Here is a 17223-nt window from a genome sequence, read left to right on the forward strand (position 1 = left end):
TTTACTATAAATGGTTTCCCTTTAGAGCATTCCCTAGTATCATTCTATTCTCGACCTTTTGGAAGACAAAAATCCTTGGTAAAGACATCTGAAATGGAGCTGACAGAGAGAAAGGAGATACCTGGAAAGCTTTGGAACTGTCCCCTTTGAAATTTTGTCATCTTGATGCTGAAAGTGGTCTCTTTGTTAAGAGTTTAGCATCCAGACCTTAAGGCCACACAATTAATAGTCACACTGGAATCGTAGGGACTCTCTTTGAAAGAGTCTGTTGTCCAGTTTTCAGGCCGCATTAGGTAATTTCCCGCCCAGAAGCAAGGCCTGAAAAGAATGTCGACGTTTCCCTTCAGGTATAGGTGCCTGGGGGTCAGGGGGAGAGGGAAAGGCGAGGGGTGGAGTGGGAGGCGGGTGATCGACAGGGATAGAAACGGTGTCTCCTCCTCCCTCTGAATGTGAAATAGCCAATGAGGTGGCGCGGCCGGCCCGGCCCGGCCGCCAGTGCCATATAGTATGCAGCAACCCGAGGAGTCACGTTGGGGGAACAGCAGAAAGCAGCTATCCTTTTACACTACTTTGCTCTAGCAGCTATCTTAATGGTGACTGCGTGGCCGGGGGGAAACCTGATCGGCCAGATCCAGCCGAAACCGGGAGGGAGGGAGTGGGCTTTCCGGAGGGGGGAGGAGGGAGGGAGACGAAGAAGGAGGAGTAAGAGAGGGGGAAAGAAAGAGGAAAAGAGTGCGAGGGAGTGAGGGAGGGAGGAAAATAAACAAAAAATGTCCTCTTCCTCCCCCACCGGGCAGATTGCAAGTGCGGCGGACATCAAGCAGGAGAATGGGATGGAAAGCGCCTCGGAAGGGCAGGAGGCGCCCCGAGAAGTGGCGGGGGGCGCGGCGGCGGGGCTGAGCCCGTCGGCTCCTGCCCCTTTTCCCCGGGAGCCCGGGGACGCCGCGGCCGCAGCCGCCAGGGTGAGCGGAGAGGAAGGGGCAGTGGCGGCGGCGGCGGTCGGAGCGGCGGCGGATCAGGTACAACTCCACTCGGAACTTCTGAGCAGGCACCACCACGCCGCGGCCGCCGCCGCCGCCGCCGCCGCCGCGCAGACCCCACTGGCCTTCTCGCCGGACCATGTCGCCTGCGTGTGCGAGGCGCTGCAGCAGGGGGGCAACCTGGACCGCCTGGCCCGGTTCCTGTGGTCCCTGCCCCAGAGCGACCTGCTACGTGGCAACGAGAGCCTGCTGAAGGCGCGAGCGCTGGTGGCCTTCCACCAGGGCATCTACCCCGAGCTCTACAGCATCCTCGAGAGTCACAGCTTCGAGTCGGCCAACCACCCGCTGCTGCAGCAGCTCTGGTACAAGGCGCGCTATACCGAGGCCGAGCGAGCCCGCGGGCGGCCGCTGGGCGCCGTGGACAAGTACCGGCTGCGCAGGAAATTCCCCCTGCCCCGCACCATCTGGGACGGCGAAGAGACGGTGTATTGTTTCAAGGAGAAGTCGCGCAACGCGCTCAAGGAGCTCTACAAGCAGAATCGCTACCCTTCGCCCGCCGAGAAGCGGCACCTGGCCAAGATCACCGGCCTCTCCCTGACCCAGGTCAGCAACTGGTTCAAGAACCGCCGGCAGCGCGATCGGAACCCCTCTGAGACCCAGTCCAAAAGGTGAGCACCAACTTTCCTCCTCCTCCCCCCTCTCTTCCCCCCCACCCCTTCCCAGCTTTCTTTTCCTCCGAGTGCTCGCAAACATGGCGCTTACCTTCCCCACCAGCCTGGTCCGGCTGCCCACCTCTCCCCGCCCCCCACCTCTCTCCTCGATTGGGGAAGGGGGGCGGTTGTAGTGAGAGGCGGGGGAACCGTCCTCCCTCCCCTCCCCCTCTTCCCCCCCAGAAGTTTCTGGTCGCCCGCCTAGGACTCAGTCCCCGCCCCCACCTCGACTGGTCACTGCTGCCCGGTTTCCCACCCCCATTCCTCTGGCTTTGAAGTTGCCACTCTCCCGGGTTCTGGCGGGGAACGTGTGTAGGCGCTGGAAAGGAACTCTTGCTGCTGCCCGAGGCCCGCGGAGGTGGCCAGAATTGCCCGAGGTCTGCACCTCCACGGCGGTCACACCGCCCCGGCGCGCGCGCTCCCTGACCCCTGGGGTTCGACTGCCCCACCCCCCACCCCACCGGCCTTCGCTGGAGGTCGCCGAGTGCGCTCTGGAGGGAGGAGAGTGTTGTTGGGGACTAGCCACCCAAAAGGGGGCCTGAGGACGTCGAGTTTTTATCTGACAGAGTTAATCATTCACCCTGCCTACTGTGGTTCCCTTCGCGGCCGCGGCAACGTGGGGTGTTGGTGCCGCTCGTCTCTACTGTGTTTTGAAACCTGATTCTGAGCTTCTTCGGATCGGATTTCAGCGCCGCGGGGCTAGTGGGGCTGGAGGGCCGCTTCCTTCTCCCCCACCCCACCCCCCAACTCCCCTACAATACACTGCAGGCTCCCTCCTAAGACAGTTGTTGGGGGTAGAGGTAGGCTGGCATGGGCGGACCGGACCGCTGGGAAGGAATGGGGGCGCTATCAATTCCTCACCGCCTTGAGCGCCCACCCTGGCAAGTTTGAACTTTCTGACTGGCAGGTCTTTTTGCCCTATTAGAAAATAACAGGTTTTTCACCTCGTTTATGCGTTCTCCCAACTCAGACACCTGGTGTGTATGTCTGTCTGTATTTTTTTTGGAAAAGTAAAGTAAGAAGGTCGCCTAAAGTGCTGGTGGCTTTAGCCTCGCGGGGATAGGAGGGAAAGAATCCAAAAGCTGCTGAAGATTCTGCTCTGGGAAGGAATCTGGGAGGTGAGGAGTCCGGCTGGGCCAGACGAAGGTGATCACCCTGAGCATTCCAGAGCCGGCCGCGGCTCGCCCCGGCCGCTAGCGCCCTTGTACCCCTGCGGGGCCCGACGGCTCCGGCGCGACTCGCCGCGGGCAAGGAGGGAGGCGCTGTGCCCTCGTCTGGCCTCGCGGTAACCAAAACAAAACGCACACGACTATCCGTGCGCACCCTTCCGCTGACTTGCGGGGAGAGCAAGTGGAGACGCGTTGGTGGCTCTAAATTGTCTGCCCCGCGGCCCGCTAGCTGCTAGGAGCCCCAATCTGTGGGGCCTGAGACTAGAGAGTGGGGAGTGAGTGCCACGCTCAAACCGGCTGCCTTCAGCTTCCGCTTCCCCGCCGGCGGGCACGTTCCTGGGTCTCCCTTGCCACACTGCCAGCCTGGCCCCTCCAACGCCCCTCCATCAACTAGACCCACCACTCCCCTCCCCCCTGCAGTTGCCTGATTTAGCACCCCCCACCCCCAATCTACCTCCCACCCGCTCCCGGGTGAGTCACCGTCGCTGTCGGCCACGGCTGCTCAGACTCAGCTCGTAAATCAAAGCGCTTTCTGCGCTCCTGGCCCCGCAGCCCAAAGCCCGGGTAATCCTCTCCCCTCTGCTTGAAAGTGAACGGACTTGCGGGGCTCTGCGGAGACGTTGTGGGTACTCTGCTGGGTCAAGTCCTGCCACTCTTCCAAACTGCCTCTCTCCTACTCCCCCCCACCCACCAGCTTCTGACCAAATGGGAAACTCCCAACTGTCCTCTCGGGAATTTGGTATTTCCCCCAATGACCCCTAGTAGGGGGTGAGGACCTGAGTCCCTCTGGAACTGAAATACTGCGGGTACTGGGGAACTGTCTGAGGCCGGTGAGTGACCCCACACCCTTTCCCTCCCACCTCACCAGGGCACTGGATGGTGTGTGTTAAATAGGCCCCTATGGCTTCCTTTGGATTCAAAGGCGACTGCACATAACTGTTCTTGGTTTGAAAGTGCCTTTCCTACAACAAGGACAGCCACTTTGTTGAATGAGAGAGTTGTCAGTCTGGTGGAGTAGAAGTTTGGGAGCAGGTGAGAAAATAATCTCTTGTTAACTAACTGGCAAACAAAACTGAACACTTCCCACCTCCTGCTCCTTTAGCAACTTCATCTACCTTCAAAATCATACTAATCTGAATTGATTGGAGGGGAGGGGAAGGTGTTTTGAACAGGAAAGATTGACTAATGAATTTTTCCTATGATAGCAGACTATTTAACAATTATGCTATGAAAACATTTGTACAATTCTCCTGTAAATCTGTAAACTGTATTTACATCTTTCAGCTCTCTGCACTTTCCCAAAATGTATTAATAGTAATTTATTAGTAGTAAAAATGAGATATGAGAGTATGTCTTCACAGATTCTCTGGTCCTGCTAAGAGGCCTCATAGTTTAAACAGAACTTAAAAAAAAAAACCCTTGCTGTGCTTTCTTTAAATACTGCCTTTAATGAGTTTAGAGACTGGTTCTCCAAACAAATGGTGCTATGAAGAAAGTCACCCCTCACCTTCTGATGTCCTGATCTTCCCCCTCTTTGTAGTGAGTCAGATGGTAATCCCAGCACTGAAGATGAATCAAGCAAGGGACATGAGGATTTGTCTCCACATCCACTCTCTGGTTCATCTGATGGTGTCACCAACCTCAGCCTTTCCGGTCACGTGGAGCCAGTATACATGCAACAAATTGGAAACGCTAAGATATCGTTAAGCTCTTCTGGAGTTTTGTTGAATGGAAACTTGGTACCTGCAAGTACTTCACCTGTCTTCCTTAATGGTAATTCTTTTATTCAGGGACCCAATGGAGTTATCCTTAATGGATTAAATGTGGGAAATACACAGACAGTGTCATTGAACCCACCAAAAATGGCATCAAACATTGTAAGCAATGGTATATCCATGACCGATATACTGGGGTCTACCTCCCAGGATGTGAAGGAATTCAAAGTCCTCCAGAGTTCTTCAACTAACTCGGCAGCCACCACCTCCTACAGCCCCAGTGCCCCTGTGTCATTCCCAGGGCTGATCCCCAGCACTGAGGTGAAACGAGAAGGCATTCAAACAGTAGCTTCCCAGGATGGTGGCTCTATAGTGACTTTTACTACACCAGTGCAAATTAACCAGTATGGCATTGTCCAGATCCCCAATTCCGGAGCAAACGGCCAGTTCCTTAATGGGAGCATTGGATTCTCTCCACTGCAGCTGCCTCCTGCTTCAGTGGCAGCTTCACAAGGTAAAAGTCCCATTTGGTACCATAATGCACCCGTGAATCTTTAGTCAGCAGCTGTAAATGACGCAGTTGGTGAGAGCAATAGATTGATGTTACTGTTCAGGTACCTAATTGGCTGCCACTGCTACAGAATAGCCTTTAATTGTAATACCCAGCTTGCTTGATTACCTTGCATCATGGGGATGGGCTTTTATTTTCCTAATAACTGAATGGAAAAATACGTTCATAGCAAGTCCTGCCAGTTCTACAATTATAGAAATATGATAAGTCAATAGGTGCTTACAAAATAACCATTGCCTGACATTTACGATTAAAAATTAATAATATGGCTAAGAACACAAAATTAGTCGAGCAGTTGGTAAGAATGTGCACACTTCACCTTAGCATCATTTATTTGACCAAAAAGTATTTTAGAAGCAAAAGCTAAAAACACTGGATTAATATGCTTAATTCATATTAGCCCTATAATCAGGACTAACAGACCCAAAAGAAATTCAGAAAAATATCAGATGGGCTATCCATTGTTCTGCATGTACATTTGTCCCAGAGACATATGTATGGGTTTACTTATGAAGGGAACCAGCCCTAGGCTTTATTTTGTGTTTTTGTGTCTTTACTAAAGGCAATTCTATGGAGAAAGCACTGAGCTTAAGTTAGGAAACCTGAGGCTGACATGCCGGTTTTTCACCAACTTTAAACATGTCTGGATGGCTCTGCATCATTCTCTCTATACAGAATGGTTAGAAATTGACAAGGGAGGTTGCATAGATCTTTAAATTCAGGAGTGGGAGATAATAGTATGTTTGCCTTCCTATAAGCAAATATGAAAAGTCCAGATTTTTACAAAAGCATCGTTTACAAAATAAGAGTGATTGTTTAAAGATCAGCATCCTGTAAAGTGATTTTGTCCAAAAAAAAAGCTCAATTTTTGCACAGCTCTTCTGTTTCCACTGTTATGGTCTACTTCAGCTTATTTGAGACAATTGTGGAAAAACTGTTGTGGAGTGAGTTTCATTCTGTACATTTGTTTCTCTTTAGGTAAAATAGTAGTAAGCCAGTAGTCCTGCAACACACTATTCGTTTCTACATTGTTCTGAGTTCTGAAAAGAGTTGAACTAAATCACTACCCAAATTAGGGCAAACATGAGAACCACAGGGAAAACCAAAATGCTTACTTTTATATTTAATAAAACTTTTTACTCTTCAGAAGTATTTCCAAAGAGTAGGTAACATTTTAAGAACAATTTGAATAAAAAGCATGGTATATATGTGGGGAGAGGAAAAGAAAAGCTGCAATACTTCAATATAATCTAGAAAAGTAGGCCTCCCTGGTGGCACAGTATTATCACCACTGTGGCCTGAGTTTGATTCTTGGCGGAGGAACTAACTCATACCTTGCATCAGACCTCTCCTGTCTAGTCTGCTGCTTCTTCTTAACAGTACTTTTCAGTAGATCTTCCTGTTCTGCTCCCCACTGTGTTTCTGGTGACTCCTACCTCTCTTCCCCACACCTCTGGCCTAGAATCCATTTCTTGTATGCATAAATAAAAATAAATCTTAATCTAGAAAAGTGCTACCATAGAAAATTATTACAAACTGATAGCTGATTGTTAATGGGACATTTAATAAGACTAAGAACTTAACATTTTCTTTTTTAAAGATTTGTTTACTTATGCATACAAGAACTGGGGTACAGAATAGGTAGATTGACTGAAATATACTGTTGGGGGGGGGTCAAGAGAGATCTACCACCAGTGAAGGCCCCAAGAATAGCATCTTCATTTAAAATAGCCAAGATCAAATGACAGACTGCCAATATTTAATTGTCTGGATAAGTTGAAAGCATAAGTTTAACCCAAATAAGTCTAGGAAGCAACAGTCCTTTATTTCATAGTAATTGTGCATTGTAGTTCTAAATACAGCATTTGGGGATCAGCCTTTCTGAAAAACAGTTATTGAGCTTTTCTTTTTTAAATCTAGTCTAGGTTTATTTTTAATCTTCAAGGTAGATTATCTTATTATAGCTAGAATTTATTTGGAAAGACACTATCTCCATCTTTTACTCTATAATCTGAGAAAGTATTCTTATCACCATTACAAAATTACTATGTGACTTTAAAATTGGAAATTTTTTAATGGTTTTGAAATTATTGTTCAATTTACAATTCAATTGCAGTTGTAATTTACAATTCAACTCAATTTACAATTCAATTACAGATATGCTGCTTTTTTCCCCTTTATTTATATGTTACCACTTTCAGGAATGTTATATTGAATAGCAGTTGAAAACTGTTAGAAATACTGTTTGCATTTTCTGGGGTTTTTTGTTTAAAAGCATTGCTTTGCTTAAAAATACCTGAGATATAACAACACTATGACATTTATTTGTCACTGTAGTGAGTAATATTAAACCGTTATTCAAATATTTCAAGAAGGAAAATGCTTTAGGTAAATTATCTTTAACATTGGGCTGTTTTCTCAAAATGGTAAAGTGTTTACTGAACATCTAATTCATGATCAGAGTAAATGTTATATCTGGATTATTCTGTCACAAAAGTCCCCCCACATCTACCTTTCCTTCAATAGTGAGGTCATGGCTACCATTTCACTACATTTAGATAAAAACTTAAAGCAAAGAGGTATGTTTGATGCTGGGGGGTTCTAATTCATCTGCTTTGGCTGAGTTACCTGATTTGAACATCTCACCTTCTCTTTCATTTCTTTTTTTGCTTCCAGTCTCTGCAGGCTATTATAGTGAAAGTCTCCAAAACACAAACCTTTTAGTGAAGGATTTGCTCTGGTTCCTTGTGTTAATCTAAATTTTAAAAAGCACACTTCATTTTTTTTCTAATCTTTCTCACTACAACACTGAGAATTCGGAATGACATAAAAGGAAAAGTAAAAACTCTTGAATGTTTTATTGACTTGTCATTGCTTTATGGTTAGTTTGGAACTTGAGTATTTTTTGCCACACTTGGTTTCTGAACCAGTAGTTCTCACTTACACTTGGTCATCACAATTATTAGATTAGTTAAAAATGCACCTGTTCTGGGCCCTCCCTGTGGCACAGCTGGTCAGGACTGAAGCTAGCACAGCCACTTAAGTATGAGTTCACTCCTCACCTGGGATGTGCTGCTTCCCCTCAGCAATGTACTTCAATGATCTGCCTGTTCTGCTCCCTACTCTGTCTCTGGTGAATCCTCTCACCACCTCTGCACCTCTGGCCTGTACTCCAGTTCTGTGTGCATAAATAAATAAATATAATTTTTTAAATGTTGCTATTTTAAAAAAATGCACCTGTTCTGAGACTCACCGAGTCAAACTCAGGAGCAGAACCTGGGAATCTGTAGTTTCAACTGCTCACGGTGACTCAGCTGAACCTGAGAAAACCATGTGTTACAAAGTAACTTGTTTTCTTTGTTTATCATTTCCATCAATGACACACTGTACTTTATTTTTTTATTTTTTTTTTTTTTAGGTAATATTTCAGTAAATTCAAGCACTTCAGATGGGAGCGCATTTACAAGTGAGTCTGCCACAGTCCAGCCAGGAAAGGTTTTCTTGAGCTCTCTTGCTCCCAGTGCAGTGGTTTACACTGTTCCTAATTCAGGCCAGACTATAGGGTCTGTTAAACAAGAGGGCTTGGAGAGGAACCTCGTATTTTCTCAATTGATGTCTGTCAATCAGCATTCACAAGTAAATGCAAACCTGTCTTCTGAAAATATCTCGGGGAGTGGTCTCCATCCACTGGCCTCCTCTTTAGTTAATGTATCCCCAAGTCACAATTTTTCCTTGACTCCCCCTAGCCTACTAAATCCCACTGAGCTAAATCCTGACATTGCTGATAACCAGCCAATGTCTGCACCTGTGGCAAGCAAATCTACTGTGACATCTGTCAGCAACACTAACTATGCAACTCTTCAGAACTGCTCCCTTATTACTGGTCAAGATCTGTTATCAGTCCCCATGACCCAAGCTGCCCTTGGGGAGATAGTTCCAACAGCTGAAGACCAGGTGGGTCATCCTTCCCCAACTGTCCACCAGGATTTTGTCAGAGAACATCGCTTGGTTCTACAATCAGTAGCTAACATAAAAGAGAATTTCTTAACAAATTCTGAGGGCAAAACAACAAGCAGTTTAATGATGCTGGACTCCAAATCCAAATATGTCCTAGAGGGCATGGTAGAGACTGTCTGTGAAGACCTAGAAACGGACAAAAAAGAGCTTGCCAAGCTCCAAACTGTCCAATTGGATGAAGATATGCAAGACTTGTGAACTTTATTTCTGCCCCCTTTTTTTTCTGGCAATAGGGGGCAAACCTTCTCACAAAGCCCTGAGGACATAAACATTTTCTGATTTGAAGAGAAATACTAGTTTTGCAAGTAAATGCATTCTGGAGACTTTGGATTGATCTACATGAAGATCACAGTTAAATATACAGGAATAGAACTGCAGTACTGCAGCTTTGTCCACATAATGTTCTCTTTTAAATAGATAGAAACACAGGAACAAGTTGAAATGTATCAAGTCAAAGTATATCATTTGGTTGACATAATTTTAAGGTCAAATGGTACTTGATAAATAATTTTTTAATTAAAAATTATATACCTAACAAAGTTAAGTATTGCTACAGAATATTAGAAACAATATGATTCTTTTTGTTTACTTTTACTCCATGGGCATTGATAAGGTTAAGAAACACAAGTGGTACTCCACACTATATTCTAAGGGTTTATTTTTGAATATATGCTTTTCTGTTTCTCAGCATTTTTTGTGAAAGTCTTGGTTTGTCTCTATACATTTCCAGATGTGGTTGTTAATAGTTCAGTGTGGCTGACAAAGTTTGCAACTCCACTAAAAACTCTGAAACAACAGTATGAGTGTAAATATATTAGTCCTATGAGCAAGGATTTGAGTAATTACAGTGAATTTTATTTATGCTGTATGTTTCTCTTATACTTCAGACACTATGAACTGAAAAGAAAAATGTTTTCTTACTGTTTAATTTATTTTTATTGTTTGAACAGGAAGTGAACATAATTATTTCCAACAAAGTTTTACTTTTTGTAGGATTTTGACTGATTTTTATCAGGAGTCTATTAAGATCAATAATTAATAACACTGAAATAGGAAACCTAACTCCCAATATTGGAATTTTGGTACTTTTTTCACATCCTTGTTCTTTATTTAGCAACTCTGATTCATTTAAATATGTTTTCTATATAATTCTATGTGCCTTTTTACCTTGTGGCCTTTTTATTGTTCTTACTAAGGTACAGAGGGTCAGCAAAAGCACTGACGGCTCTTTTCTACTCTCTATCAGGGTTAGTTTTACCATGAAATTGCTTTAAATCTGAAGAGCTTAAGTTTCACTTGTATTTTTATGTATGTTTATGATACAAATGGATGAGCAACTGATTATTGATGCATTCATTACAATGAAAATAATAATTATAGACTACCATGTAAAGTCAGCTCTGTAGTCTCTGAAAGTAACTATTTTAAAGCAAAGAATATGTAAATTCTTTTCAAGCAAAATGCTCTCCTATTAAAACTTAGGTCTCAAGTTTTAATTAGTTGTTACATGATGACATAGAACTGTTGTTTGCACTATATAATCATGCCTTTGAAAGTAAATCTTTTGGGTTTCTGTAAGAAGCTTGTTTGATAATATTGTAAGCTGTGGTTATATATTTTATCAGGACTCTGAACACAGGTATAATAATGCAAATACATTTATGTAGTGAGTAAAGCCTCTGGTCTCTAGAAAGCAAGAAAAGTAAGAAAATGATCTCTTCCAACATGACTTAGAGTTGAATATAAAGATGTCACCATGCCTTGCTTTCTTTAGGATCAGAACAAAGGGTCCACTCTAGATCTCTACATGGCCATCAGCCTGTTCAATATGGGCCACAGAGCATTTCAGTTTTGTTGTTACTACAGATGGAACTTGAAGGCATAGCTGAAGAGCCCTATGAAGAATTCCTCTCCCATCATTTTGATAAAGAACTTAGATCCCTTTTTTTTTTTTTTCAATCAAATTACTGAATGTTTCTAAACTGCTGAAACTAGTTTTTGTTTTGTTTTGGTTTGGTTTGGTTTTTTTTTTTCCCACAAAATCAGGTATTTGGAATTCCTTCCCCTCCACCGCTACTCATACATATTTTTCCTCCTTCAGATGGGCTGATTATGTTACTGAAAATAATTACATGGTCATATAGTGTAGTTTACATAAAAATTATGTTTTCCTCTTGATTGCTGCAGATATCAAGGTTTGTTATTTTAAAATAACCCATCTAATAAGGGAAATGGAAAGGATTGAAAGTTATATATGTTATATATATATAACAAGAACTTTTATATGTCTTCCAAAAATATAAAAAGCCTCTGTTCTATTCAGAGTTCTTCTTTTATCCTTTAAGAAAAAGATAGCACAAAACTTAAGACTTGCCTAGGAAATCCATTCATACTCAACATGATGTAATTATACCCTATAATTACTCAAGGTAGCTACACAATATACCAGGTAAGAATCAATGCACATTATAAAGAACGTATTGTTCTTTACTATTCTTTCAGTAAATAATAAGGGCCAGTTGGTATGTAGCCCATATATATGTGAATGAAATAAGATAAACCCCATGATCTCCTTGCACAGAATTGCAAATTTATTTTACTTTTTTTTTTCTTTTTTTTTTTTTTTTGCAATACCAAGGGCCAGATTCAGAACCCTTAGAGTTCATGTGGTAGAATTTCTCTCTTACATAAACCAATGCTTGAAGATGCTGCAAATGACCCTGTAATGATCCCCAAAGGGGAATCGAAACAGGGGTTAAGTAAAACTCCCTACAAACCCCAACCCCTGCTGCTGGCTGTGGAATTTTTGGTGTGAGCCTATCTATGCACTCTATCAGCCAGGATTTGGCATTTAGCTCTTAGTTACATCTCATAAAGGACAGTCTGTCATTTAAAGAAGGTGCATTTGTTCCTCAATCAAGCAAGAGCACCTGTGTTGTACTGTTTTATATCATGTATATTTATAGTAATAAAGAGACTGAAATGTACACGTTTTTGTGCCTTTCTTGTGTTATGAAAGGCAGGTAGACTTTATAGCCATAGATAAAAATCCATAGTTAAATTGCACACTGACCTTTAATCTCCCTGTATATGCCCTTGCATCTTGCATGTTTTTTAACATGGCTTACTGGGAATGTGTTGCAGCTGCCCTGCTACATGTTAGACAAGTGTGCGTTAAGACATAGTCACAGGTTCTTCATTCTTTAAGATGTTTTTGACAAGTCATCTCATGTAAAGATATAAATAATTCAGGAAAACTGGGGAAAAGAATTAACACTTTACAAATATGTTTCAGTCTTCCTAGAACTTAGAAGATAGAGCCTAATGGTTACTTTCTATCTAATTGATACACTTCATGTTAATTTAATGTTACCACCATACATTTTATTAATCAAAATTATATAGCATGTGACTTTTGGCTTTCAGGGTTCTCAATTTTTTTTTTATTCTTTTGTTGCATGTACTGTATGTTTGAAAGGCAACCAGTTATATATACTCAATAGGTTTTACTGTGCCTTACATAAAGAAGAAATCTATACAGAATGTATGTCATGGGGTGGGGTAACAGAGTCTTTACTGCACTGTTAGGTGATGGCACACAGAGCATGTCCCGGAACATTTCTGTGCTTAATTACCCAACCAAAGAGATCTAAAGTATGTATGTTGTACTGTAATAGGGGTTTATGCCTGGACAATTAAGTGTTTTATTTGTTTTCTGAAATGATGTGAACTTATTTTTCTAAACACTATGCTAAATAAACTTTATATTTATACATATCCTGTGTTGAAAAGTTATTTAGCCTTGGGGAGTTGAAAAAGAATATGGAAAAAAAAAATTACACCCCACCCATACAAACTGGCAAATATAAAGACAATAAATAACCATTTTGGACAATAAATGCTGTATAATACTATGCAAGTCACTTAACTATACCACAAACACAGCTAAATGAAAAGTTTTCATCCTCAACAGAAAGATGAGTCATTGCTTTGGGTGTCCCAAAATCAAATGCAGTGCTATGAAATTGAAAATAACAAAGGCCTTTCCTCCCCTATCTATTGAAAGTTAACCATCATCTCCCTTTTTTAAAAAAGATTTGCTGAGGTGGAGCAGCGGGCTGGTCAGGAAAGGTCTGCCACACCATGTGGGTCTGCTCAGCCAGGGATTGATCTCGTTCTGCAGTGCCTGCAATAACGTCAAAGTGCTGTGCTTTAATACATTGTACCACCAAAAAGGGCCCACACCATAATCTATCTTTAAAGCACTGCCATTAGCCAAAATCTGGTTATACCAAATTTGACTCTACCACTGATTTGATTTAAAGGTTATGGACAGGTTTGCATGCGGAAGACTTGGCCTTGATAAAATAAGGTCCTAATTTTAAAGTTAAATGATGTATATGCCTTCTACACTGCAACAAAGAGGAGACTAGGTAATAGTTCCTAGGTAATAAAGTAGATTGCCACCAACAGTACAACTACATTATGAAATTAATTTGATTGTCAAATTAATTTGATAGCTTTAATTTCCTATAATTAATTTGATATATTTGAAAGTTGATTAATTTCATATAATATGGTGATTTTTAAAAATGTTATTGTCTTTCAGTCTACCTTAAAGTTTTCTATGTAGCTAGAATAAATACAGTGTATGATGTCTCAGAGTAGGGTCAAAATAATGATTATGTTGTAGAATATCTAAATCAAACATTTTTTTAAAAAAAATGGCAAGGCCAGGCCTCCATGGTGGTGAAAGGAGTTAATTCTCAGCACCACTAAGCTGTCCACAGCCACTGCAGCAGAAGAATCCCTGGCCAACCAGGGAGCTGACACACATGACTCACCAGACCTCTCTGGCTCACCAGCTGCTCCTTTCAGCAATATATTTCAGTAGATTTGCCTGTTCTGCTCCCCCACTCTGTCTCTGGTGAATCCTCTTGCTCCTGCACCTCTGGCCTGCACCCAGCTCTTGTATGCAAAAATAAATAAATCTTTAAAAGAATTTGGCAAGGCCACTGACCAACTGACATTTTTTGTGGCTTAATGGAAACTAGTAATTTAAAAACCCCCCTCAAATGGAATTCAATGTATAATGTATAATTCCATCTCATTCTTCTTGTTTCTTAGAAATTATTATTTCTAAAATGTATTATTTCTTTGAAGAAATAATAAATGTGGCCCTCCTTGGTGGCACAACAGGTTAGAGGGTAGCACTGTGAAGCTCTCCACAGCCACTACAGCACAAGTTTGATCCCTGGTCAGGGAGGTGACCCACAAGGTGTTGCAGACCTCTCTTGTCTCACCTTTGCTCCCCTCAGCAGTATATTAGTCCATCTGCCTGTTCTGTTCCCCACTCTGTCTCTGGTGAATCCTCTCACTCCCTGCATGTCTGAGCTGTACCCGACTTCTTGTCTGCATAAATAAATAAATCTTTAACAAAAACAACTAAGAAATAAAAGTACACCTGGAAACAGTTTTCTGATTGTTTAGGAATTAAATATCTTGTTGCTACTGAGGGATTAAGAAAAAGTTTAACAAACACTAAATACTGACTTTACATTAAACATTCTGTTACATACTTAAAAAAATAAATCTTTTTTTAAAAAATAAATGTGGAAATTTACCTTTACATCTTACCATTTCTAACAATAGTTTGTGAATAACTCAGATAACAGATTCAGTGCTGTAAAGTCATTAACAAAGAAAGGGGAATGTGGGGACATACATTAGATTGGTTAAGGGAGGTCTCTGAGGGAGTAACATTTCAGTAGAGTAGTTGGAATGATGAGAGAGAGCTGGTAACGAGACCCAATTAAGAGTATTCCAGAGAGAGGGAAGAACAGGTAGAAAGGCCCTGAAGGAGGCCCTCCCTGGTGGTACAGCAGGTTAAAGCACAGCACTATGAAGCTCTCCACAGCCACTGTAGCTCAAGTTTGATCCCCAGCCAGGGAGCTACCCACATGGTGTGGCAGATCTCTCCTGTCTCTCCCACTGCTCCCCTCAGCAGTGTATTTCAAGTGGATCTGCCTGTTCTGCTCCCCACTCTGTCTCTGGTGAATCCTCTCACCCCCTGCACCTCTGGCCTGTACACCAGTTCTGTATGTATAAATAAATCAATCTTTAAAAAAAAAATAGTAAGCCCTAAAGGAAGATGATGTTTAGATCACAAAGTCAAGTCTCTGAACTCTCAGGGTCATGTGATGGGAGATCCAGTGACGGAGATAGACTGAAATCAGATCACAAGTAAAGTTTTATTGGACTATGTCAAATAATTTGGATTTCAGTGAGATGCAATGTGATTTATGGCTTAAAATATCACAAAACCAAGGAAGGGGCAGAAGAAGAGTCAGAAGATGGGAGGGAGGAACAAAAGGGACTAGTGTGATGGTTCATGGGTGCTATCACAGTGAGAGAACTACAAGGACTATCCCTGAAGGAAGGAAATTTATGTAAGAAAATAAATTTTAGGGCCTCCCTGGTAGCACAAAGTGTTAAGTCTCAACATTATCAAGCTATGGGAAACCACTGCAATGCGAGTTCTATCCCTGGCCAGGGAGGTGACCCACATGATATAGCAGACCTCTCCTGTCTCACTCTCTCTGCTCCCCTCAGCAGTGGATTTCAGTAAGTCCACCTGTTCTGTTTCCCACTCTGTCTCTGGTGAGTCCTCTCACCCCCTGCACCTCTAGCCTGCATCCTAGTTCTTGTATGCATATAAATAAAAACATATCTTTTTTTAAAAAAAGAGCAAATTATAAAAGGTGTTTAAAGAACACTTGGTAAGCACTGAAAAAAAAATTGCAAGCCTATTGGAAGCATGACATTGTAGGAAAAAAGTATGAGGGCAGGAATTAGTATTCTTTTTCATGTTTTCCTAAGCTGTTGGATGGGAACTACTTCAGAAGCTCTTGAAGTATGTGTGGCAGTTGGTCCCCAAGTACTTTCAGAATTTTGTGCTCTCTGAGTCTTCTATTTACTCTGCCTCCTGTTGTTAGTCAAAGCTGTTAGCTTTCTGCCTCAAGGGTGATTGTCAGTCTGAACCTGAGTCCTGGACTCCAGTCCTTCAGCTCTCTAATGAATATTTTCAGAATGTACCTATAACTTTACATATGAAAAGTTAAATTACTTATTATCTTTGCCCTAATTCTCCACTCGGCATTCCTCATTTCAGTGGCATTACTTCAAATGCTAGGAAAACAAAGTTGAAAGTATAGAACAATTGACACATAATTGCAGTGATGGGGTTAAGAGTCACACTTCAAGAAGGTATAAGTCCCTGTCTGCTCATAGAATGGAGTGGCCAAACAAAAAATCTGAGATTCACTCCAGAATCTAATTTCCTTTCTTCCCACCCCCTTCATTTGGTTACTATATCTCTCCAACTCAGTTCTTGTGCTATATTTGACTCTATCTACTCCATTTTTGGGGTCGCTGCTAATAATTTAGGGGCTTGTCATTGCTCAAATGAGTTAATTCTATCACCACCTACCTGGCATCCCAGGGTCTAGGACTCATTTCAGGCTAAATTACAACTACATTCAGATAGAACTTCCAGAATTCAAGACCCACATTGCCAACTTTCTAGCTTAAGTCCTTCAATGGTCCTCTGTTGCCTAGGAGATAACACTCAAACCCTTTAACAAACAAGGCCCCCAAGATCCAGGACCTACCTCACTGTCTAATAACACTCCCTTCCCTAAAGAGACCAGTTTATTTCTTACTTACCCCATCTCCATGGGTCACATCCTCCAGGAAGCTCTGCTCACCCTCATAAGTTGAATGGTACACGATCCATTCTATGATTTGACTGAGATTTATGACTTCTTGCAGTGTGACACTTAAGTTATGAGTCAACCCTTACATTCAACTTTGTTTCCCTAGCATTTAGTCTAGTACAACATAGTAGTCAGTTAAAAATTATTTGTCGAATGATGACTCAAACAATCATCCATGCCTTTAAATCATTTTCACTTGCAGTAAATTAGCAGACTTCATGGCTAAATTGATTAAAATATTATTCCTATTTAAAGCACAAAATAAATCAATACATTTTGGAGTGGT

At 42.4% G+C, this 17223-nt stretch overlaps 1 protein-coding gene across 2 annotated transcripts; it reads left to right on the forward strand.

Annotated features, from left to right (window-relative positions):
* Window positions 1–753: 753 nt before the first annotated feature.
* Window positions 754–12149, forward strand: SIX4 (SIX homeobox 4). 2 transcript variants are annotated; one of them, XM_004681812.2, is made up of 3 exons: window positions 754–1648; window positions 4400–5088; window positions 8564–12149. In XM_004681812.2, exons 1-3 carry the CDS (start codon window positions 771–773, stop codon window positions 9358–9360), a joined length of 2364 nt encoding a protein of 787 aa, XP_004681869.1. In that variant the 5' UTR covers window positions 754–770; the 3' UTR covers window positions 9361–12149. The 2 variants fall into 2 exon arrangements, with proteins under 2 accessions (XP_004681869.1, XP_012580148.1); XM_012724694.1 differs by having other exon boundaries at window positions 4400–4632.
* Window positions 12150–17223: the final 5074 nt, after the last annotated feature.

The sequence above is a fragment of the Condylura cristata genome, unplaced genomic scaffold (assembly GCF_000260355.1).
Source record: "Condylura cristata isolate star-nosed mole 26May11 unplaced genomic scaffold, ConCri1.0 scaffold00013, whole genome shotgun sequence".
NCBI lineage: Eukaryota > Metazoa > Chordata > Mammalia > Eulipotyphla > Talpidae > Condylura > Condylura cristata.

What these genes read in the sequence shown, in the direction of transcription:
- SIX4 (XM_004681812.2), top strand. Translation starts at nt 771, where the DNA reads ATGTCCTCTTCCTCCCCCACCGGGCAGATTGCAAGTGCGGCGGACATC. An exon ending in TCTGAGACCCAGTCCAAAAG is followed by an intron (nt 1,649 to 4,399) that starts GTGAGCACCAAC and finishes CCCTCTTTGTAG; the next exon opens with TGAGTCAGATGGTAATCCCA. An exon ending in TTCAGTGGCAGCTTCACAAG is followed by an intron (nt 5,089 to 8,563) that starts GTAAAAGTCCCA and finishes TTTTTTTTTTAG; the next exon opens with GTAATATTTCAGTAAATTCA.